The sequence below is a fragment of the Brachyhypopomus gauderio genome, chromosome 13 (genome assembly GCF_052324685.1).
Source record: "Brachyhypopomus gauderio isolate BG-103 chromosome 13, BGAUD_0.2, whole genome shotgun sequence".
NCBI lineage: Eukaryota > Metazoa > Chordata > Actinopteri > Gymnotiformes > Hypopomidae > Brachyhypopomus > Brachyhypopomus gauderio.
Window position 1 is genome coordinate 21,266,206 of NC_135223.1, and position 23,177 is coordinate 21,289,382.

The following is a 23,177-nucleotide window of genomic DNA, read 5'->3' on the forward strand; positions in this document are numbered from 1 at the left end:
CTTTGGTAGCTCACATGGTGAGGACCTGACTATGGTAACACACATGGTGAGGACCTGACTTTGGTAACACACATGGTGAGGACCTGACTTTGGTAACACACATGGCGTTCCCCTTCGTTCCTGCGGAAGGAGAGTGGAGCTTGCTTGCTCCCTCCACGTTTCCTTGCTCCCGGCTTGTCTTGCTGCTTCCTTGCAAATTCCACAGTACATGAGTGCAAAGCCCAACTTGTTATAAAGGACAAGTTGGTTCAGACATGAAATGGATTCAGAAGTAGTTGTGAAAAACAGAGCTCAGATGAGACTTTTTATTCATGAATTCCCAAGACATTAACCTTTGCTGTTAACAGTCTCGTGCCACAGCTATTCATATAAAAAGTCAGAGAACAGAATGTAATTCTTGAAGCAAGGAAAAGAATGTGTGTCTTTCGTGCTTATTATCTATGCGCTGCACTTTGCATATTACAATTGGAATACTGTTGACTAGTAGAAGTAATGAAATTCTGTAGAGGAAGTGGGCGTGGTGTGCCACCAGCTAGACGTGGGAGGAACTGGGCGTGGTTTCATCTCTCCTTGCCCACCACCTCGTTTCCTCTTATGTCTTCCATCATCTTGGCAGCAGTGGCGTGGGGGCACGTGTCTGGCACTTGGGGGCCTAGTGGGGGTGATGAATGGTGGGATGTGACCTCAGGCTTCCTGCGCTGGGGCCTCCAGGTGCTGCTGCCGGGATCCGAGTGGCCGGCGGCTTCCTCTCTGGCTGGGGGGGTCAATGGCTGCAATCAGATCCTTTTGATTTGGGCCTCGTGGGAGGCAGTGTGCTGCTCTGTCTCCATCGCCGTTGTCCTGTTTGTTTACCCTCTCTCTCTCTCTCTCTCTCTCTCTCTCTCTCTCGCAGCCTCTCTTCCTCTCGGCTTTGCTGTCCACATGGACGTTGGCTGGTAATGTCACTTCCTCTGCTTTAAACTTACTTTTCCATCTTTTCTTTACAGCTTTGCTCTTAAAAGAAAGCCTTTCAGATGCAGTCCCTGCTTTAAGCTCGGTGAAGTGCTTTGCTATTGTTGGGTGCTCGGACAGTAATATACGACCTTAATGCTTGTCTTTCCTATGCACTCTTTTATTCTTAAACGCATGGAAGTGACTAATATGTACCAGCAGACTCTCGTGGGTGTGCTGCAGTGTGACTGCAGCTCTGGCAGAATCAGAGGCGACAGCTGTTTCAGTGTGTTGTGCACATGTGCGGAGGTCTGTGCCACTCAATCCCCAGGCCCTGACTCATAAACTGGCTCTCACCAAAGCCAGATCTGATGGATGTGACAAGACTCGCAGGTCACAAACAGAGCTGCAAGTCATGCCGTCATACACAGCAAGACATCTGTCTGCCATTCCTCTGTCTCGGTTGGCTTCGACGGAGAAGGAAGCCTGGAGCATGTGATCATGCCATTGTGTCTAGCCCTGCGATAGCCACGCCCTGCGATAGCCACGCCCTCTAAGAGGCATGCCCTGCGAAAGCCACGCCCTGTCAGATTCACGCCCTACGATAGCCACTCCCTGTCAGAGCCACAGCCCACTGGTTCCAACTTTAAACCCTCACAAAAGATTTGCCTACTTGGCACTCATACAGTAGAGTGACTGTAAGATTTTCCTAGAGTCTCGGGGGGGAATACGTGTGGGTGATGGTTGAGAATGCTATAATAGTCAGGTCCAAAGCAAATAATAATTGAGGTTTAAAGGAGTTGGAAAACCATGGGGACTGATCCAGAGCAAATTGCTGCTGGATTACCAGTGTACTATTGATATGTTGCATTATAAGACAACTATAAATGAGAATGTGAAATAACTGGTTGCACATATTATGTGCAGACAGACATGTCATATTTTCTTGATGCTAAATGACAAATTTTAAATGTGCCAGTATAAGAGTGCATCACTTTGAACCTCTTTGTACTGGTGTGACTGGTGTTGGGCAGGCAGTCCTCCTCCTGTCTGAGAGGTTGGGCTAGCATAGAGATATCTCTATCTTGGTCCCTCTGATCAAGATGAGCCATTAAGAAATGTCAAACAGCTTTTTAGCCCGTATAGTTTGCCAAAAGCAAGTAGACCAGTGTGTTGTACTTTGGAGCTGACGTCAATGATGGAAGCCACTGTCATTGTCTAACCAGGCACTAACATGCGGTAATCACAGGCATGACGTCTTGGGAGAACGTAACGGTAATTCGTTCCCACAGAGCTTACTGTTTGTCCCACAATACTGACATCACTACTGCGTATCATGAAATGTCTGCCTGACTACCACTCAACACACACACACACACACACACACACACACACACACACACACACACACACACACACACTTAAAGGGAGTGCCAAAATTGGATTATTAGTACTGATTACTTCCCAACACTTAATTAGCCTGCACATCTGTATGGCATGAGAGCAAATGACTGTGACATCATGGGAGATGGGGCGTAATCGGAGAAACGCTACACATGTTTCCATTTTATGAGAGTGTGTGTGTGTGTGTGTGTGTGTGTGTGTGTGTGTGTGTGTGTGTGTGTGTGTGTGTGAAGTTGCATGTGTTAACATATGCCTCAGTTTTGTTATTTCTGGAGTCCTAAACAAACCTAGACTTTAACAGCAGACAGCCTGTTATAATCTTCAGTTATGCACAATGGATTGGTTCACCCCAGCTGACCCACAGAGTGTGTGTTGAAGGAACGCGCTAAAAGCTGTTCACATACTTTACTGTTTTTGACTCTCATCCCTGTTGAATTTATATCAGTGTTTATTTGGTGCACAGCTGTGCATGAGTGTATTCCCCTCTGTTAAGTAAACTGCAGAATCCTGGATTCTGAGTTCTGGTCCCACCATGACGGCGAGTTCGTGCGGCTCCGTCACGGTGCCCTCGGTGCAGTGGCCTCGCTCAGGACGTGATGAACTCCCTTCAAAAGCAGCGGGCTGAGACGAGCCAGCCGTGCCGTGAGGAATGAGGTGTCGGCTGGACAGCGCTTGCTAGACCATAAACAGCCGCGCTGTTCTTAAGCGCCCTCTTCTGCGACGTACACGATGACCAGTGTTTATTGGCACCTTCTGGCCTCAGGTTGGCGCCGGCGTGAAGGGCTCCGGGAGATGGCAGTGGTCCGTGGAGAGGAGATGGAGTGGAGGTAGTTGTTTCCTCCTGCGTCGGAACACCTTGACAGGACTCCCTCGCCGTCTGCAACCCCGGCTGCTCCTCTTGCAGGAGCCCATAAATGGGAGAAAGCGTGTGTGGAGTGTCTATAAAAGGACGACGGCTGATGGAGGATGAAGCTGATTTAGACCAGACGTCCTGGAGGAGTGTTTTCAAGAGGTCTTCACACATCTCTGTTCCAGCAGAGGAGAGGCTGTAAGGAGATGAGTGAAAATGAGAGAGGGGCAGTGGGGCAGAAGCTGCTTCCTACGCATACGGTCACTGTTGACATGGCTTCCTACAGCGGTCATGCGCAGCGGTCATCAGAGTGAGCTCCCAGTAGGTTACACTCTAGACTACTGGTAACATATCACGCCCTAATTAACAATGACCGTAACGATGAGGGCTGGACACAGAGAAGGCCCCACAGTCCACGACGCTGCTGTTATCTCCTTCCCAGCGAGCCTGCAGGAGAGGCTCTGAAGCCAGGCCGCCAGAGGAGGAGCTCGCCAGGGAGACACTGCTCTTTGTCCTCCTTCCTCCTTTCAGCCATCATCGCATGTTGCAGGCCGAAGCGTCCGTGCTGTCACAAGCCACAATCCTCTTTCATCATGTTTATAGCAGTGCAGGCACAGGCTTGATGATGAGGTTTGAACACTGAGGCCCAATCTTGTCTGAAGAGATCAGAACGACCAGACAGGCAGAACAGAGTCCCAACACCAGATCTGTCATACATACAGTGATATTTATTGACACTGTTTGGTAATGAGCAGTAATGCAGGGCTAGATTTCCCTGCTGTAATCAAATAATCTTCAGTGCATAAATTAACAACTAAATAGATTTTACGTAGTCATCAAATCTACGTTATAGTTCTTCCATGCAGTAGTTCTGCCACTGAAACAAAGGTTTCAGTATCTGTAAGAATAAATCTGTACTTTTCAAGGCTTGGTTTCAGATGGCCTTCTGGAGAGCGTGGCACCAGGCGCTACCTCAGATGACTGCCTTTCTGTCTGGCTTTGGTCAACTGGCCGCCTGTATGTTCATTTGTCTGTGGTGAACTGCTCCACGCTTAATCTGCTTTGGCTGCAAAATGCTGCACTGCACTATGGAATTCTGTTTTTCGTAGGATTTTTAGAGTGGAAATAAAGTGCCGTCAAGAACTAGCCAATGTTTAATAGGGAATATGAGCGTGTTGATAGGGAATATGGACGTGTTAATGGGGAATCTCCTTTGTCATCCATTTCATTCCTGGACTGTAGAATCTGCAGAAAACTGGGAATAGATAAAATTAACTGGAACAAATATGTCTGAGGTAGGCTTGCTGACCGCTTAAAGGCAAAATCATGTATTTACAGTGACTTTGGAGAGAGGCTGTTTGAGTTTGATTAGCAGTACGATAGTGAGATCTGATTGGACATCTACATAATTTACCCTCGTTATCTGTGTTTACCAAGCTACCCGCACGCAATGTTTATTCAGACAAAAAAATGACTTTGCATTTTATCACCAGCAATGAATTAGGCAGCAAAGACAAATGGTGTTTTGCATTGCTGCATGATAAAGAGTGTACCATGTGACCCAAAGAGATAACAACATGATGGATTGCAGCTTCTCTTCCTTTGCAAAGTCAAAAACTCATGGCCACCCCAGAAAACCAAGAGCTTTTAAAGCCCTGAACGAGGAGCTTTCTCATTCTTACACTACGATAGTCACCACACGTGACATCGTGTATTCCTCGTATTAGATACATCTTCGTGAACTAAGTCCAGGCGCCCTGAGAAAGTTTACCCCTTTACTCTGCAATGTTGAGGCTGATATTAACACTAACCAACGCTAAGCACTTCTGCTGAATGATGGCCTTACTTAAGACAACCACAAATCGTCTCCACGGAGACAAGCACTGCCGTTTTTGTTTGCTTAAGGAGTGTAGCATGAAGGCAGGGAAGGAACAGGTAGGGATGCCAGTGGGCGGAGTCACAACCAGGACCAGCCATTGGCTGCGAGAGCCAGGCCTCTGTGTCTGAGGTAACGTCTCCCGCACTTGCTGGCACATGCGTGCCTCTGCATCTTAACGCCACTGAACAACAGAGGAAGTTAGAGGGGGTTGGGGGCCGTGGAGGCGTGATTTATAGACACCTTTTGAGGCGCGTTTGCTTCAGCCTCGCAGTCCGCCTTCCGCGCCTCGGCGCTTGCTGTTCGGTCCCCAGTGCGGGAGGAGGGGGAGTGGGAGGGGCTCTGGGAGCACTGACCTCCACAGCCGTCCGAATTCACAGGCACGCTTCCTTAGTTTCTGGCCATTCATCAGGATGTATCTGGCCTTGAGATAAAATGAACGATTGAGGGCCTTTTCCCCGGGGGGTGTTTTTCTGCACGTGACATATCCATCCCCCCCCCCTACCGTTCTTCCCCTGAACGTTGGAGAGAAAACAGGCAGGAGAAAAGGGAGAGAGTGAAGGTGGTGGGGTTGGGCTGGGTCCTCTGAGAGTCGTAGTAGTGGAGCGTACGGGACGTGTTTGAGTCTGAAGCGGCGGACCGTGGAACACGACACCCGCCGGGCTTTTCCTTGACCGTCCGTCATAAAAGAAATGTTGCTAAGGTTGCGTTTCGCCAGTTCTCGGTAGTTCGTAAAAGTCTGACTGATTTGTTCATGTAAATCAATTAGGTGTCTGCAACCATGACTGTCATTTCTCTCATTAGCTGTCATTTCTGCATAGTCATAGTGTACAGTCATTGTGGTTTGAAACAAATGTGACACTATTTGATGGACAAATTTGCTAAAAGTCTTCAAACCTGCCCCTGTTTTTGAGCTCCACAGCTAAATAGTGCTTGGGAGTGACAGTAATTCTATCACATCCACATCTTGGTGTAAGAAATTACCCCAAGGCTGTGTGGTTGAGAGATTATGAGGGGGCCAGTCCTTCGGTTGTGGACATGTGCAGCTACTAGTCTCCGTGGAAGCCCCGTACAGTAAGGAAGCACACGCCTCACTGTGTGATTTATGAAGAGAACCACGGGCTGACTAACCCTGCTCATGTATCCATGGAGACAAACGCACTGGACTGTAATGGGAATTACTATGAATTTATTTCATTTGGACATTCATTTGGACATTTATGGGCGTTTTTTGGCCCGTGTCGATAATCGTCTGGCCGTCCCACTGAGGAGCGTGGGGGGAGCTGGGTGCTGTGTCGAACCATGTTTGTGACTGAACAGATCAAATGAAGCTAATTGGTAATAAATCAGGAACGCAGTGTGTTTTTCTCTGCATGACTCAGTGGGAAGCTGCACAGAGGGAGATAGAGAGGCGCAGAGACAACGGGGCAGACAGCTGCTGCTGGTGTCAGCTCCTCCTCAACAACCCCACCATTGTGTCCTAGACCTGCTGCTGCTGGTGCTGTCATTCTGTTTATTTTGGTGGCTTTGAACGCAGTAATGAATGAGTGTGTGTGTGTGTGTGTGTGTGTGTGTGTGTGTGTGTGTGTTTTCCTCTCTCTGCCTGGATCTGAGCACTTCAGTATTGAGCAGGAGAAGGCTGTCCCGGCTGGGACCGTGTGTCCTCGTCCTCTGTTTGTCTCATGCTGTGAGATCGCTGCAGCCTGCGGACACACACAGGAGGCTGAACAGCTCAACATGTGTTTCCACTGTGAAGGCCAGTGATGGTACATGGTACATGGAGGCCTTTGGTGTTAACCTGAGATTAGTTTTGCTCTGAAACGTACAGCGCAGTGTGTTTTAAGACTGCTGCTATTAGAGTACTTCTACAGACGCGCTGCTCGTTCTACAGATGTCCCAAGGTCACTCTTCAGTACGAAGCCAGTCTGTTTTGGAGTCCACTTCAAAATGGCAGGTCAAAGGATAATATCCACCATGTGCTTATTACTGTAAAAAAAGGAAAGTGCTCTCATGTCAAGTCAGAAGAAGTCTGGTTCGTCTTTTATTCTCAAACAGAACAAGATCGTTGACATCCAGCCCTATTCCTTCAATTCAATGTGTGTGTTTGTGTGTGTGTATGAGTATGATTTCGTGTGTGTGTGTGTGTCTTTCATGAAATGATACCTGTGTGCTACACTGACTTTTTTATTGCATTGAGGATCAGGGCACTGTTTACACATTACACATTACTGTTTACACATTACCAAGGAGAAAAGTCATAAAGCAGACAGAAAAAGAAGCAGGAAATTGTGGAAATGACCCCTAATGCTTATTCATCCCGTCACTTCCTCTTCTACAGAATTCCTTGACGTTCTCTGGCATTTTTGATGTTTTATTTTCCTTCTGGCACCTCACCTTTGCCATGCTTAGAGAGAGAGTCTCTGCTTCCTGAACTAGTGCTAACATTGCTGGAAAAGACTCACAGAGACTAAGAGATAGACAGAGAGACAGACGGAGAGAAAGAGAGAGAGAAAGTGAGATGATGAAGAAGTAGCTTAAGCAGGTTTACCACAGCTCTGGTGCATTAACCCAAAGGTCAGTGGCTGCCATACCCACAGCCTCCACCAGCAGCCGTATGTCAAGGGTAATTGCTTGCAGTTGTGGTGTGATTGCGTGTGGCCATCGTCAGATGTGCAAATCCCTGAGCAAGCAACCACTGCACCTCCGTTTCAGCTCCCATCCACTGGCCAACCTGAATTAGTGCTTATGCATCAGAATCCACACTGGGCCCATCTGGGAGACGCCACTGTTTCCAACACACATTAGCAGCCTGCTCCTTGTGGCTCACACTTACCACTGTGGCCTTTGAAATTACAGTGCCCTTTAGCAGTTATGTAGACTGCATACGTCTCTCTTCATGGTGTCTTGTCCAAGCAAATGAATCGGTCGCTTTGCTTAGCAATGTCATGCAAGGCTTGGGAGGCATGCTTTCACTGACCTGGTGTTTCATGACAGCCTCAGGTAAGGAAGAATGTTAGGGTTGTAATAAAGCCTTTAGGTGTGTGTGAATTTAAATACTTCAGGTGATTCTTTATGAGGAAAGGGAATCTTAGAGTTGGGTTTACAGTGCAAGACATTCTCATCACATCAGCAGATTTGATATTTTTTCACATTGGTGTAGCAATACTCCATACCCAAGGCCTTGGGGATTTAGACATAACTGGCCATTCAGGGTTGCCTTGTAAAGTTGTTATGTCTGGCAGGAAGTACTAAACTGACTACATTTAGGTCAGGCAATAGCATATAAGTAAGCAGTTTTGGTGATAGCTAAGAGTGAGTTAAAAGTGATTTAATGCTACTGATACTGCCCATTTGAATGACAGGGTGCTGCCTTAAACTTCAGCTGCAGAGAGAGATGTTGTCCTTGAAGTCTTTCCCAGGGTTCTTAACTGGTTGGGTGTATTTGGATCCTACAATTATGTTGCTGCATTATCAGTATAAACATGTAATTAATACAGGCCACTGCTGTCAGACCAGGCTCATGGTCATTGTCACCCCTAATAGCTGGACCTAAACCCAGATATTCACTCAACCTTTTACAATAATTATTAATTTCTCATATTACAATTTATTTGACTTGCTCCATGAAATTATCTGTATATATTTGTTCAAGTGTGATTCTAGTAACACCAGTCAGCACACGATCAGGACAAGTGCTCTCAGGTCAAAAGTCTCTTTGACATATTATGTAGTTATGAACCACCACTCAGATTTAGAAACCCACCCTTTGCTTGAGGAAATGGTGTACAAATGCCCCGTCAGGTTTGCCAGACCACTACACCATGTACTTATTTTCTGCCCAGTGTTTAAAAGGGACGGCTCCAGAAGTCAGACTCATTGCACTGCCAGACCCCTGAAGATCTCTGCTTAGTTCAAGAGACTCTACTGGAAACTTTCACGCTGGACGTGCAGATGTTCAGGTTGCCATTACTACTGGGCTTCAGTAACCTAACAAGGGTGTAGTTATAAGAAATACATAGTTATAAGAAAGGCATAGTTAATGCATAGTTCGTGTTGGATTTTCTAGCTAATGGGTGCTTTGGACAAAAGTTCTGTCTTGAAAGTTTCTCTCTTAGAATATCAGAGGTTGATTTTCACTCAGCATGTGGGCGATTTTAATGGTGACATTAGTACTCTGCTCATCAAGAACTTTACTTTGTACTCATCCACAGTTCATGGAGGACCACTGTGACACAGTTCCTCAAATATATCGTACCTGACCCTCATCTGCTCCTCAAGACATGTGGGAGGGACATTACAGCGAAATGAACTGGACTAGAGCTTGAGAACCAGCGTAATTAGGCCGCAGGGCAGTGGGCTACGTTGTGGTTCTTACAGATGAAAGCACGGGCCAGTCCTGCTGCAGTGTGCTAATGACAACAGGAGGACACTGACCATAATGGCCATGTTTGGTCATAAATGTTTGCTCTGTATGGTCAGTGGGAAAGGGAGGAGAGATAAGGCTCATGGGACTAAGGGTTGTGTTTGTTTATTCTGGGTGAAATAATACACCCGTGGTCTCTCGTGCAGTTCCACGCTGGCCTCTGGACACCCGCCCCCCCTGGGACTAGGGACACAGAGCCATCCTGCCACTCAGCCGTGATCTTGTACATTACCTCTAACACTTCAGCAGGTTCTAACCAGCATGGCTGCTAAGCTCCCCAGCCTCTATCCTCTCCTCTCTCTCTCCTCTCTCGTCTCACCTCTTTCGCCCCACTCCTCTCTCTCCTCTCTTTCTTCTCTCTCTCTCTCTCTCTCCACTTTCCTCTCTCCTCTCTGTGTCCTTTTTTGTCTCTCTCTGCATTCCCTCCGCCTGCTAAGCCCTGACCGGCAAAAATCACAGCAAAGTGTAGAGAAAGATGACCTTCTCCACCTTCTCCACATTCTCCAGGCGGTGACTCTCCCAGACCTCGTCTGGCACACTGCAGTCCACTGCATATTTCTGTCAATGGAAACCAGATGTGAAATTGTAATGTATGGCAGCATTTTTTTCTCCCCCCCCCCCCCCCCCCCCCCTTTTTCCTCAGAGAAATAGGTAAGCCAGACGTCTTTTGACCATCTCCACAGCTACAAATACAACATAAAACTGTGTCTATTTTCACATGCATGACTGACCTTGGCAGTAGCCAGACTCGTTGAGAAGGAGAAAAGAAGTTTTTCAGAGCCACTAGTGCCGCTGCCTTCTATATGCATATGTCCACTTGGAATGGAGTGGGGCGTAACCAGTGAGCTCAGACAGCAAAAGGCAGGACAGATCCCAGCCGTGACTTCCTAAGACCGCTGAGTGTCAGATTTCTAAAATATTTATCCAGTCAGCAGCAATCTAAACTACACATGTAGTCAGTAGTCCACACTATGCTGAGACAATGCTGCGTCCTTCCTATCAGTTATGCTTTGTAGTTTTTTACGGTGAGATAATTTGCACTAGGCCTTCATGTTATGGTTGTGATCTTGGACAAAATCTTTTTTTTCCCTTCAGTTTTTTTGTCACTTTTTTTTTCCTTTTTGGTCCACTGCTGCTCTTGTAAAGCTCTGAAACTCGACCTAAAATCCCCATGTAAAACATAAGCCACTCCTCCCCTGAAAGAAGAGTAGAGTCTCCACTGACCCAGACTGCTAGCTCAGCCAATGCCAGCTAGAAAACTCATGTGCACTGTTCTGTCACACTAAAAATCTGGTACACTCATGTAACACCGAAACGGGGTTCAGTATGGTTTAAAAAATATAAAAAGGCCACGAGCATTGTATTGTTGGTTGATAATTACTTTGCAACACATTGACCATTCTCAGCAATATTCACCACAACGTTGACTTATTCTGCATAGGCCTACGGACGCAGCAACATGTCCGGTTACAGTTATAGCTACAGCTCCAGTGGTAACGTAGAGCTGCAGAGAGTCAGGCAAGCTGGGCCATTTGTTAAAGAGGGAGTGGAGGCGTCTGGGTGGAATGAGATCTCACAGATCTCACGTGGCCTGGAGGAGCTCCCCCAACACGGTGCTCTAAGGTATGAGGTTTGGTGCCGCGCTGCGTGGGGCACACATTCCCACCTTTCCTCTGGTTAAAAGCCAGAAAAATGACAAATTACACAGCTGTCAATAACAGCCCCCCACGGCAAGTGCTCATTCCGGGTCCTTGATGTTTACGAGGTTTACCTTCAGCGGAGGGGCCTGTGCCGCCCTCGGTAGCAGAAGGCTGTGTTTTTGGGCTCAGTGGAATGACAGGTTGCACCTTGTGTATGTCTGTTCCTCTGCCCAGCCCTGATCCCACAAATGCTAAAATAGCAGAGAGTCAAGGCCTCAGAAACGAGCCCACCCTGTTCAAGCAGACTGGAACACCTGCACGTTTTGTCAACAAAGCTAACGGGCTGCATGTTGTTAGTGTGATAGAGAGCAGTTTATGGCGTGAGACCCCGTGAGGTTCAGCAAGTACACGTTAGCTTTACCGTGTTACTATGCATTGTTTTCTTGTTGTCTGGTGCGATGTATGCACCAACACAGTGTTTAGCAGTGGATACTGGCTACAGCTGTGTTATGATGGTTTTAAAGTATTACAGTGCTCTCAAACCAGATGGTGTCAAGTGGTAATTAAGTTAGAGTAGGAGTAGTAATTGAGTAAAAATGTAATGACATGAATGTAAGACAAAGCGTTCATCAGTTGCGCTTAAGTACACATTTTGAAAATTGTCAACTTCAAAAGGAAAGTGTTTCCAGGCTATTGTCTCCTATGTGCTTCCAGTGACATTTTACTTTAAATAAGAATACAGAGCTTCCCATTGTAGTTACGAGATTGTTTATCTTTTCAAACAAATTAAAAGGATGGGAAAATAGCAGTAAATGCAGTACTACAGACACACACACACACACAGATCTGGTGTGTGAGCGAGACAGAACTGGACTTCAAAACATCTCTGTGAGTCGGAGTTCAGCGTGCAGGTAAACGCTTCTTCTGTCCTCCATGAAAGACAAATGTAAGAGAGGACAGTTCTGAGGTCAGTGTCAGACAAGGTGTTTACTAACAGTGTCCAAGTCTCAGGTCCACGTCAGAGCTGAAGAGTAAACACCAGGACCCGGGCCGCTCTCCCTCCATGCATGGCCATAGTGTGGCTGTGCTGGCTCCTCCCACAAACAGAGCAGATCCTTCATGGTATGACTTGCCTTGCTGGTGTTTTCGCAATGCGAGAGGGAAGGAGAAGCAGGGATGTTTCTCCGCCATTTTGGAAATGGGAACAAAAGAGAGCCCTGTGTGCTGTGTTGCGGCGCTTTGGTTGAGACGGTGTTTTGAGTGAGCTCCTGGAAGCAGCCGGATCTGTTTTAGGTTGTTATCACCCTTTTGTATGTGGTCTCCTCCTCGTTTCCTCTGATAAGACTCACTCTCTCCCTCACTTTCCTCTTTCCTTCTGAATGTTGGGCCTTATCTGATGTAGCAAGAGCCAGTGCCACAGGCAACAGCAAGTGCACACATCCAGCGCCGACTGGGCTCATTTCACCATGTGTTTTTTAGTGATAAGTATTTGAGACTTCAGTAATATGGCACATGAGTCTTGTCAGGCGGACAGTGTCCTGATCTTGTCCCTGGATTCTGTCGTCTCCTCATCTTTCGCGCACACTGGCTTTATTCTGTCAGGCCTGTTTGACCTCAAATAAAGGATGGTCCACCCTGCTGCCTGGAGAGCCAGAAATGATGTTAGGGAAGAACACATGGAAATCTACAGCACGTTTTGTGCAGCGTACACATAAATGTTCAACACCAGAGACGAGATGAGACTTGAAACACTACAGACTGACAGAAACCCAGAGGTTGTTTGCTCCCAGTATGTGGACAGAGCTGATAACTAACCCACTCTAAAACAGTGACCCGCATGTGCGAACCTTTTGGCAGAACATAATCCAAAATTAAATCTGAATAAACTGATCTTACACACAATTTAAGTGTTCTTACGTTAATGTAAGCCTTCTTACATTCATTTAACTTTGGTCTTACTGTGTTTTCATCTTCTGATGCTATTTTCAATGCGGTTTTTGGGCCTCAAATGATATACACTGCATTTTCTGCTGTGTTTTCTCTTTTCTATAAATCAGACAGGGGATTTCGGTCTGCTTGGATGGGCTCCAGACAGAAGACTGATCACAGTGTGCTGGTGTGTGTTTATTTAAATGCAGCCTTTGACAATGTTTGATTTAAAGCACGACAATGGATTCTTCTAGAATTGCACAATCTTCTTTGTCTAGTTGGTCCAGATTCTGCCTTCATCCCTTTTATTATGGGGACCGAGAGGATGACATACACATCTCTGACTTAAGATATTGTGGTTGTCTTTGAATCCAGGAATCAGATTAGATATAGACAATACATGCCCACAACTGGCAGACACTTTATTTGAAACACCTTATACCTGATTCACATAATTGTGCTTGTGTTCACTGGGCCCTTTATTAGCTACATCTAGAAAAAACCATGATTCCCCAATTGATAAGGGATTGAAGATCGCTACACTCTCTGTCAGTCCCTGGAGCCGGCCCGATTCCCGATTAACAGCTGGTTAAAGTGAACCCGAGTGATGAGAGGATTAGTGCTGCTGTCTGTGGGTCTACAGCAGGATCTAGGTATGGGTTTGCGACTTTGCGTGCCCCTCTGATCCCCCCCCCCCCCCCCCCCCCCCCCCACTGTGGCTCCTGAACTTCCCAAACGTGCCTTCATGAGCCTGGCCTTCCCCTGGAATCTCCCAGACTCGTCCAATGTGTGGGTATAACACCCAAGACTAGCGGAACATTTACTGGTAATTAAGATAGTTCTGAGTTTCATTATCATTCTCACCCTTATCTCAGTGGCATTCGCCAGAGCTAACATGATGTTTGGGTGATCGTGATTTATTGTGGCAGTATTGTATGTTCCGATGACTTTATCACATAGAACTCCCACTCCAGAGTTGTTGGTCATAGTTTTGTACAGGAAGTTAAACATCCCTATTTCCTGAGGAGTTCTGCACTCAGAGTTTTGGTATTTAACCACATGCTGATCTATCATAGTCACAAATGATGTTTCTGTGCTGTTAAAGGTTAAGAAAACCGCTGAGAAGGGGTTTGTTTATGGCCTCAGGAAGACTTCTCCTAAGAGCAGTGGGAAAGCCTAATGTGTGTCCACATGCTACTAAAGTGTGAAACTCCGTGTTTCTTCGTGTTTCTCAGGGTTTCTCCGTGTGTTTGTATCACTGCTACACTGAACATGGCCTCGTCAGAAGGTACTGCTTGGCTGGTGAGAATCATTCCCTCTAAGCAAAGCCATTCGGCGTCTTTTAAGAGAAGGCAGAGGGGCTATTTCACGTTCCCAGCTTCTGGGTTCAATCGTCTTTTGACCCAGGGTCAGTGATGACATCATCCCACCCTGTCTGAGAACTAAACCATGCATAGCCTCGTGTTCATTTCTCATGTCCTGACTGTTCAGTCACGCTTGTGCTGGTTGTTGGCTTGTGCAGTGTTTGAAATGCTTACCATAGTGCGTTATTAATCCTCACCCCTGGCAAAATACTCTCATCTATGTATCAAGCTTTGGGCTTGGAGCAGGCTTATGGAGGTCTCCATGCTACCTAATCTGTAATGGTTGCTTTCAGGGAAGCTTTAGTTTCAAGGAACTACACTAGTTCTTTTCTATGTGCATGTGTAGTTTGAAGGGAGAGACAGTGCCTCAAATCCACCTAAGCAACGTAGATAATTCAACAAGCAATCTGTTGTAAAGTGCATACAAATTAAAGGAATTCTCTTGTGTTAACCCTCAAATAATTGTTATTCAGGATTCAAATTAGTTCAAATGGCTCAGGGGAGGTTTTTGTAAAATGCTTGGTTTTATAGACAATGGAAAAATTATGCAATTGAACTATACCCCATAGAGGGCATAGGAAGTACATATTTGATCCTGTATGTGACTATAAAACCATGCATTTGACACACAAACAAATAAATCAGTAAAAGAAGTATTTTATCTGACTACTTATCTGAATGCTGAAGAAGCTGGAAGATGTTAAATAAAAAAAATTGTTGTGCTAGTTTAAAGGAAAACACATCCCCCACATTTAATACCTTAAGTTGTGCAACATGAAGGTCATCCATTTTAATAAAGTCACGGTTCTTTTTTTTCCTCAGCCCTTGCAGTTTTGGAACTATAAGTTCAGCCCTCTAGATCAGACAGTGTCAGACCTCCCATCAGCCACACACACAGGCAGGAAGTGGGAGACATGACCACGCTGTGCTGAGTCACTACCACTGGAGCAGATGGCTGTTTGGTGAAATCTCAGGTACCGCACAGCTGCTCCGAAGCTGCCTCTGATCTCAGCCACGACCCTGCTGGCTTCTGAATGTTTGCTCTTCTACAAACAGTTATTATAGTGGCTAATGCAGGGAGCACATGCCATATTGGGTGTGCTAGGAGCCAGCAGACCTGCCATAGCACGCAGCAGAAGCCGAAGGTTCCCGCAGGGGGAGGCTCAGAGACCTTCATTAGCAGATCTCTAATGATGCGCATGTGGGGCGGGGCCGGAGCCTGCGGGAGCCCCAAACACGGCCGCACGCTGCTTCTCAAGCAGACCCCGGTGTGAACGAGTGCTTGGAAGGCCTCTCAGGAGAGGGCAAGTGGTGTGACTCCAGTGAAGGCATGTCGGCGTATTATTTATGGAACAGGAGGAGGGGTGAGATCCTTTAATCTCACACCCACACGCCTTTTTGTCAAGCAGGGAGGAGGCGGGAGGAAACAGGAGAAGTCGAGAAGTCGCGTCTCCCTTTTGTCCTCCAGCCAGTGAACGCGCTCTACCTCCGGACCTGCGCAAGCCGGGCAGCACCGGCGCGGTGGAGGACCGCTCCATTACTGTAATTGCATGTGTGATGGTTGTTATTACTGTGTGGTAGGAACAGATATGTTAGCTTAACTTCCCCTGAGGAGCACGGCCCTGCAAACGTGCCCCCAGCTTCGTTCTGGTGTTGGAAACCTGATCACATTTCTGCAAGGCTGCAACAATATGAACTTGTGACAAGTGGTGTCGTATATGGGTTACATGTCTGATTTATGTATGTAAAATATACTATGTAAACGTGTGTGGGATAAGCTTTAATTTAAAGATACGGTCAGTACACTCACTTCTGTACCCCTGTTCAACCACCACATACACACACACACACACACACACACACCCTGCTCCCCCTTGCCTACACTCTCTATAGGTGGTCTGTACATCCCCTCCATAAACATTTCTCTTATAAATATTTATAGGTGTGGCAGGTCCTTTGTCCCCTCAGCAGCTTGGTCATTCATTTAGCTGTAGAGTTTTAACTCAGCTCAGTTTATATCTCTGTACTTTTCCATTCAGTCACCGCTGCAGATGCAGAAGCATTTGAGGCCAGTAAGAGACACGGCGTATTCTGACTGCCGGATGGATGTGGGCCAGTTGTCTTTCTCTGAGCTCGTGTCTCACAGCTAGGAGAGTTCAGGGGTGGTGTGTGTATTGGACAGCTGTCTTTGTGTCTGTCACTCTCTCTTCTGTCTCCATTCCTCTTTTCCACTTGTTCTGTTACTCATTGGTGGTTAATGGCGTGTGTGTGTGTGTGTGTGTGTGTGTGTGTGTGTGTGTGTGTGTGTGTGTGTGTGGCTTACCAGGGCAACATGAGTGAGCGTTTTGACTGCGACAACTGCAAAGAGTCCCTGTATGGGAGGAAGTACATTCAGGCAGAGACCAGCCCCTACTGCATCCCCTGCTACGACAGCCTGTTCGCCAACACCTGCGACGAATGCAAGGAGCTGATTGGACACGACGCCAGGGTGAGCTGCATCTGTCACAGCTGTCAATCCAGCAATGTGTACGATGTTAGGTAGTGCCACAGCAGATGAAAGGAAGTGGTAATCCTTCTGAATCACTTTAAGGGTGATTTTAGTCCCCTTCAAATGAAAGTGTAAACAGCCAAAGGAGATTGTTAAGGGCAGTAGAACATTCTGGAAAGGAAATGGCTGTAAGGTTGTTGTGACAATTCCCACTGCCAGCAGTCTGGTGAGTTACTGACACTGAAGACCAGCAGACAGTAAACACACACACACACACACACACACACACACACAGAGGCCTGTCAAAGTCAAACATGTGCAGTTGATTTCCTCATTATGCAGTGTTTTAATCAGATATCTCTTTGAATAGAAGATAAACTTTTAGTTTTTGCATATTTCTGTGTTGCTCAATAGTGTGGGTTGTTTTAGCAATCATGAAGCCCAGGTGTGTAGACCTGAGGGTTGTTCTGAGAAGACCTCTGGGTTCACAGCTATCCCAACAGTTAGAAATAGTGAGGTGATATCCATGTGGTGCAAATGTATTCTCATCTGTTATCAGAGATGGGGCAAAAGCCAATAGTGTGTGTGTATGTTTGTGTGTGTGTGTGTGTGTGTGTGTGTGTGTGTGTGTGTGTGTGTGTGTGTGTGTGTGTGTGTGTGTGTGTGTGTGTGTGTGTGTGTGTGTGTGTGTGTGTGTGTGTGTTTTTGTGTGTGTGTGTGTGTGTGTGTGTGTGTGTGTGTGTGTGTGTGTGTGTGTGTGTGTGTGTGCGTGCACATACGTCTAGGAGCTGTTCTACGAAGACAGACACTACCACGAGCACTGTTTCCGCTGTTTCCGCTGTGACCGCTCACTGGCTGACGAACCCTTCACCAGCCAGGATGACGCCCTGCTCTGCAATGACTGCTACTGCAACGAGTTCTCCTCCAAATGCGTGGCCTGCGACAAGACCGTCATGCCTGGTAGGCAGACCCAGGGCCCAGCGGTGCAGAAATGAGTCACGCTGTGACTGTGTCTGGTGTCAGGCTCACCCAGTGCACTCCTGCTTTGCTGAATGACTCTTAGTGTAAGACTCTAAATCCCCCACTCCCCTTTGCTTAGAGGAGACAGACATTCATGACCACAGGCATGGAGGTAACATTACTGTCATGAGCTTGAACCTGCCATGGACTAGATTGTGGAGAAGGAAATGGTTCCAGCACAATGATTTTGCTCTAAGGAAGAAAGAGAGAGAGAGAGAGAGAGAGTGATAGAGAGAAAGTGATAGAGAAAAAGAGAAAGGGAGAGAGAAAGAGTGAAAGAGGATGGGTAGGGGTGGGGGTGGAGGGGGTTAAACAGTGAACACCAAGGTGGGATGTGTCGGTGTAATTGCCAGGTTACCAAGCTTGCTGTCTCTTTGCAAGATCCGTATGCAGGGCAGTGTGCCAAGCAACTGATGACGGGTGTAGATAAGCCTCTAAACTACGTCAGCAGGACTCCATCAGCCACAGAGGAGCAAAACAGTAAAGCGGTCCACAAGTAAATAGGTGTTGTGTTCTATCATATTGATATATATTTATGCATTTTACATGGGATTACTCTCACAATAGCAGGTCATTCACTGTTTTAAATATTCTGTAGTAATAATCTGACTCTCTTGCAGACAGAGCAAGAGATAGCTTTGAAGCAAGAAAGCTCAGCTTGTCTCTGGCCTAATCCAAGGCTTTCATTCTGGAGAAAAACACATAGTTAGTGGTCAGATCCTCCGATTGTGACGTGGAGTCAACAAGTCAAAACCAATAGAGCACTGACCATGAGAAATTCACATGAGCACTTTTTGCGTATAGAAAAAACGAGTTCACGATTTCACCCCGAGTGCTGGGTGCTAGGAAGTGATCACTGTACTGCCTCTGTGGGGCCTTCAGTGAGCTACAGTAGCTGTAACAGAATCTTTCTTCAGAAGGACGATGGATTACATACTGCCTCCTTATTGCAGAGTAAACCTCCACTGAGCCCTTTACAGTGACTGCAGGAGGACTGCTCCAGCTGGCCTTTTGATCTAGACTACTTGTGAACCCTCGGTGCACTTTGAGGGCCACTCGTTAACCTTAATGATGTCAGAATGATGTCAAACCATTACGCTGTCCCTAGAAACCTTTGTTTTCCCTTCATAGATTTTTTTCTCTGAATCATGATTGAAAATGAAAGCCAGTGTGATCACAGATAAAGTCGTTGTAAAAGATCATTTGCTTCTCGTGAATTTACATTTGGCTGTAAGTCATGATGCCGTGTTATAGTGAAGATGAAGTGGTGTGTATGGTACGAGACGCATGGCTTATCTTTCTGCCCTGGTTATTATTCCATCACATCTGGCCTTGTTGCAGAGTCGCTGACTCACACTCTCAATTCTCTCATTCTCTTTGCTGTCCTTCTTCCTTCCCCATTCGCTCTCCTCTCTCACATCCCCTCTATCTCTTGCACTCTCGTCCATCACTCTGTCCCTTCTCCCACCCCCCACTCTCTCTCTCTCGCTCTCTCTCTCTCTCTCTCTCTCTCTCTCTCTCTCTCTCTCAGGCACTAGGAAACTCGAGTACGGTGGCTCCACGTGGCACGAGGGCTGTTTCATTTGCAGCAGCTGTGAACAGCCTATTGGCTCCAAGTCCTTCATCCCAGATAAAGATGACCACTACTGCGTGCCCTGCTATGAGAACAAGTTTGCCCCTCGCTGCAGCCGCTGCAAACAGGTCTGTGGTGGCTCTTTTCGACAGCTCCCCGGCCCCGGCCCGACAGCTCCCCGGCCCCGGCCCGACAGCTCCCCGGCCCCGGCCCGACAGCTCCCCGGCCCCGGCCCGACAGCTCCCCGGCCCCGGCCCGACAGCTCCCCGGCCCCTGCCCGACAGCTCCCCGGCCCCAGCCCCCTACCCCGTGCAGTCCTAATTAGCCCAAAGCCATGTTGCTCCCCCACTGCTGTGACCTCCGTCCAGCCGCCTGCTACTCACCACGCCGTTAGTCACTCCTTGTAACTGGTTCAAAACAGATCCTCTAAACTCAATGTAGCTGTGAACAGCTACCTAAGATACAAAAACCTCAATTACGTAATTGACTACACTCTCCAAGAAGATGCGGTTTAAAGTTTTTGCATTCAGGATTTAGTACTTCTGTGACATATTTAACTTTTCATCTTGAACTGGAACCCTTCCCGGCTGTGCGCTTTGGGTCTTTTCTGCCAAGAGATCGTTTGCATACTGTATTTTGAGATCGTTTTCAAACTGCTGATGAAATGATTCCCACAACATTTATGGCATTTACACCATCTCTTCCTCCCAGATCTTGACCAAAGGGGGCGTGACCTACCGTGATGAGCCCTGGCATAAGGAGTGCTTCCTGTGCACCGGCTGCAAGGCCCAGCTGGCTGGCCAACACTTCACCTCTCGAGACGACAGGCCATACTGCCTCAAGTGCTTTGGCAACCTGTATGCCAAAAAGTGCGAAGCCTGTAGCAAGCCAATCACAGGTAAGGGGGGAGTGGCTTCCAGTCGCATGTAAAAGCCAGCTGAACCCGTGTTGCTGACTCCATAGCTGATGCACGTGTGTGTTCTCAGGGTTTGGAGGAGGAAAGTACATCTCCTTCGAAGAGCGTCAGTGGCACCAGACCTGCTTCATGTGCAGCCGCTGCTCCGTGTCCCTGGTGGGAGCTGGCTTCTTCCCCGAGAGAGACGAGATCCTCTGTCGGGACTGCAATAGCAAACTCTAGAGTCTCTGCTCACACTCCTCCCCATGCTGCCAGTCACAAACACACTCACACACACACATACACACACAGTCACATGCATGCATGCTTACTTCCACACTCATGAACTCCCAGAATCCCACGAGCTTTCACCCATCCTGGTCCTGCTCAGCGAGAAGCACTATGAATACACAGCTGTCAGATCTCCGCTTGATAAATGTGAACAGGCACAAACACACAGCGAGCGTACTGGAGGCTTGTGTTTAATCACACTTTGGTTCAGATAAATGTTCTTGTAGGCAGTTCCGTGTTTGCAGTGGAGCCATGCAACTCCCTAAAGGTCTGTGCAAGGTCGGGCAGGTTGGAAATGGTAAATCTAGTAAATCAGAATACTGCCTTATGAGTTAGTGTTGCTTACCATTCAAGTGTTTAAACCTTCTTTTTTTTACTTTTGTTTATGCAATTTCCTGTTTTTATTCATAGACATTTACCATTGTTACAAGTCTTTTCTCAGTCCACCAGCCAGAAGACATCAAGTTCAAATGCAAGTTTTAAACTTATTGTGCTAGTAAGTTCCCCAGCTGGTGTTGACATTGGTGTGATGGAGATGAGCTCATCTTGTTCCATTCATCCCTCTAGACTCTTATCTACAGACGCTATGCAAACTCAGCAGTGCTGACGTGCCTTAGAGGAACAAGCTGATGCTTCTCACCCTGCAGGTTGCCTTCACCCGCAGACCAAACGGTGGCGTAACAGTAGCTCTTAATACGGAAACAGCAGGAGAAACTCCACCCCCTCTTCATTTCTTCTAGTCCTGTACAATTGCACATGACATGGTTGCAGCAATTAACACAGAGTGGTTATACCTATAAAAACCTCAAGCTGATTCTTGAAGTCTTGCTTGACTGGCTATGCAATCCGATTATGAGATTTTAAAAAATGTTTCAAAGACTTTTCAGGACTTCAATTTTTTGGCTTTGGACAAAGGTAACTGCAGGAAACAGACGTTGGTAAATTTATTTGCATGAACACAGTAGTAGAAGACTTTAACAGTCTAGACTTTGAAGTAATTAAACCTGAGGTGAGTGTTTGAATGCTGCATTACACTGTCAGCCATCACTGTAACAGTGTAACTATACAGCTGATTGTAGTATAATATTCTGAGTAACAGTGTAACTATACAGCTGATTGTAGTATAATATTCTGAGTAACAGTGTGTAAGTATGTACTGATACCGTGTTCTCTGTTCTTACACTGTTCACCATGATACTGTCTTCCGTTATGCAATGAATATGTTGTTACACTTTATTACTCAGTTTATTGGACTGACATTAAAGGTTGAGTTACACCATAATGACAGTGAGGTAATGTAAAGAGCAACCAGATACTATAGTCGGTGGGCACGTTCTGTTCAGATATTTCACTATATTCTCACTAACCAAATTGTAGACTGCTTGCGATGCTCTAATGGAGCATTCCAAAGACATGTATGTACAACAGACCAAAAAGTGGCTTTTGACAAAACTAAGGAAATGAAGTTTGCAATGTGTTTGAGAGAAAACATTCTAGCATTTGCACTATAGCTTGAATTAAGCATATATTGTGCACAGACAGTACTCGGAGAATTAAAAATCACAGCATGCACGCACTGTATATAAGCGACCCAAACCACTCCTTATCCCTGAACTGCTTGCTGTACATCTAGTCTGTATGTCCGTTGGCTCTTGTATCTTATGTGCTTTGCATTTTTCTATTGAGCCATAAGTGCTGTGTGTGAATGATTAGGTGAGGCCCATACACAAGGCTGCTGCAGTGTAATGTGCCATCAGGACACAGTGTAGCATGCACTTGTGCTTCTATTCAGTGGTTATTGTTCTATTACTGAAATTTCAACTAATTTCACAATTAAAACATTTCCAAGTAACATGTATTCTCTTGGGCTTTGATGCTGGCTATCATAGTTAGATAATGCTTTTTGTAAAATTGTAATGCAGGTTTAGATTGAGAGTGTGGTTACAATAATAGTAATCATTAAAAAAACACTTGTTCAGATCTACGGATGTTTGTTGATGTAATTTGTTAATAAATGTTTTATGAATGAATCCAGTCTCACTTATTGTCTGAAAGAGGCATTGCCAAATAACATTGTCTGACACAGAGCATGATAGGGGCAGATTGTGGAGCTGCATGTAGATTATGCTTGCAGTAATAATTTAGTGCAGTCATTTACTTCAATAATTTAGTGGCTTTGTGCTGGCAGTTGTTTAAATGAATTTACAGAATTTCACTGTAATACTTTTTTGTATTACAAACAATATATATCAATTCATATTAAAATTGTGAGACTGAACTGCATTGTCTTTGACCAATTGTCTTTACTTAACCAGTAAAATTAACTTGGGACATAAGTTACTGAATTGCAAAAGTTCAGTACGAAAAAATTATGATGAATGCCACTTCTGTAGATCTAGCGGTAGTTTGTTATTCCCATATTCCCAACCCTTATCTCCCACACCTCCGTATTACTCTGAATACTCCTGAAGGCCATGACTAATCTGGCCAGGTG

The 23,177-nt window shown here is 46.3% G+C and overlaps 1 protein-coding gene across 3 annotated transcripts in view; it reads left to right on the forward strand.

Annotated features, from left to right (window-relative positions):
• Positions 1-22,713, forward strand: part of fhl3a (four and a half LIM domains 3a) — a 27,818-nt gene extending 5,105 nt beyond the window's left edge. The window contains exons 2-8 of one of the 3 annotated variants that reach the window (XR_013120717.1): positions 13,181-13,239; positions 16,743-16,904; positions 17,690-17,864; positions 19,456-19,625; positions 20,209-20,395; positions 20,484-21,155; positions 21,251-22,713. Coding sequence is in view for 2 of the 3 variants with exons in the window: in XM_076971683.1 (XP_076827798.1) it covers positions 13,204-13,239; positions 16,743-16,904; positions 17,690-17,864; positions 19,456-19,625; positions 20,209-20,395; positions 20,484-20,635 (882 nt within the window). In the remaining variant the exon portion in view is untranslated. Of the gene's footprint in view, positions 1-13,180; positions 13,240-16,742; positions 16,905-17,689; positions 17,865-19,455; positions 19,626-20,208; positions 20,396-20,483 lie in introns of all 3 variants that reach the window. The other 2 variants (XM_076971683.1, XM_076971684.1) reach the window with 2 other exon arrangements.
• The last annotated feature ends 464 nt before the right edge of the window (positions 22,714-23,177 follow it).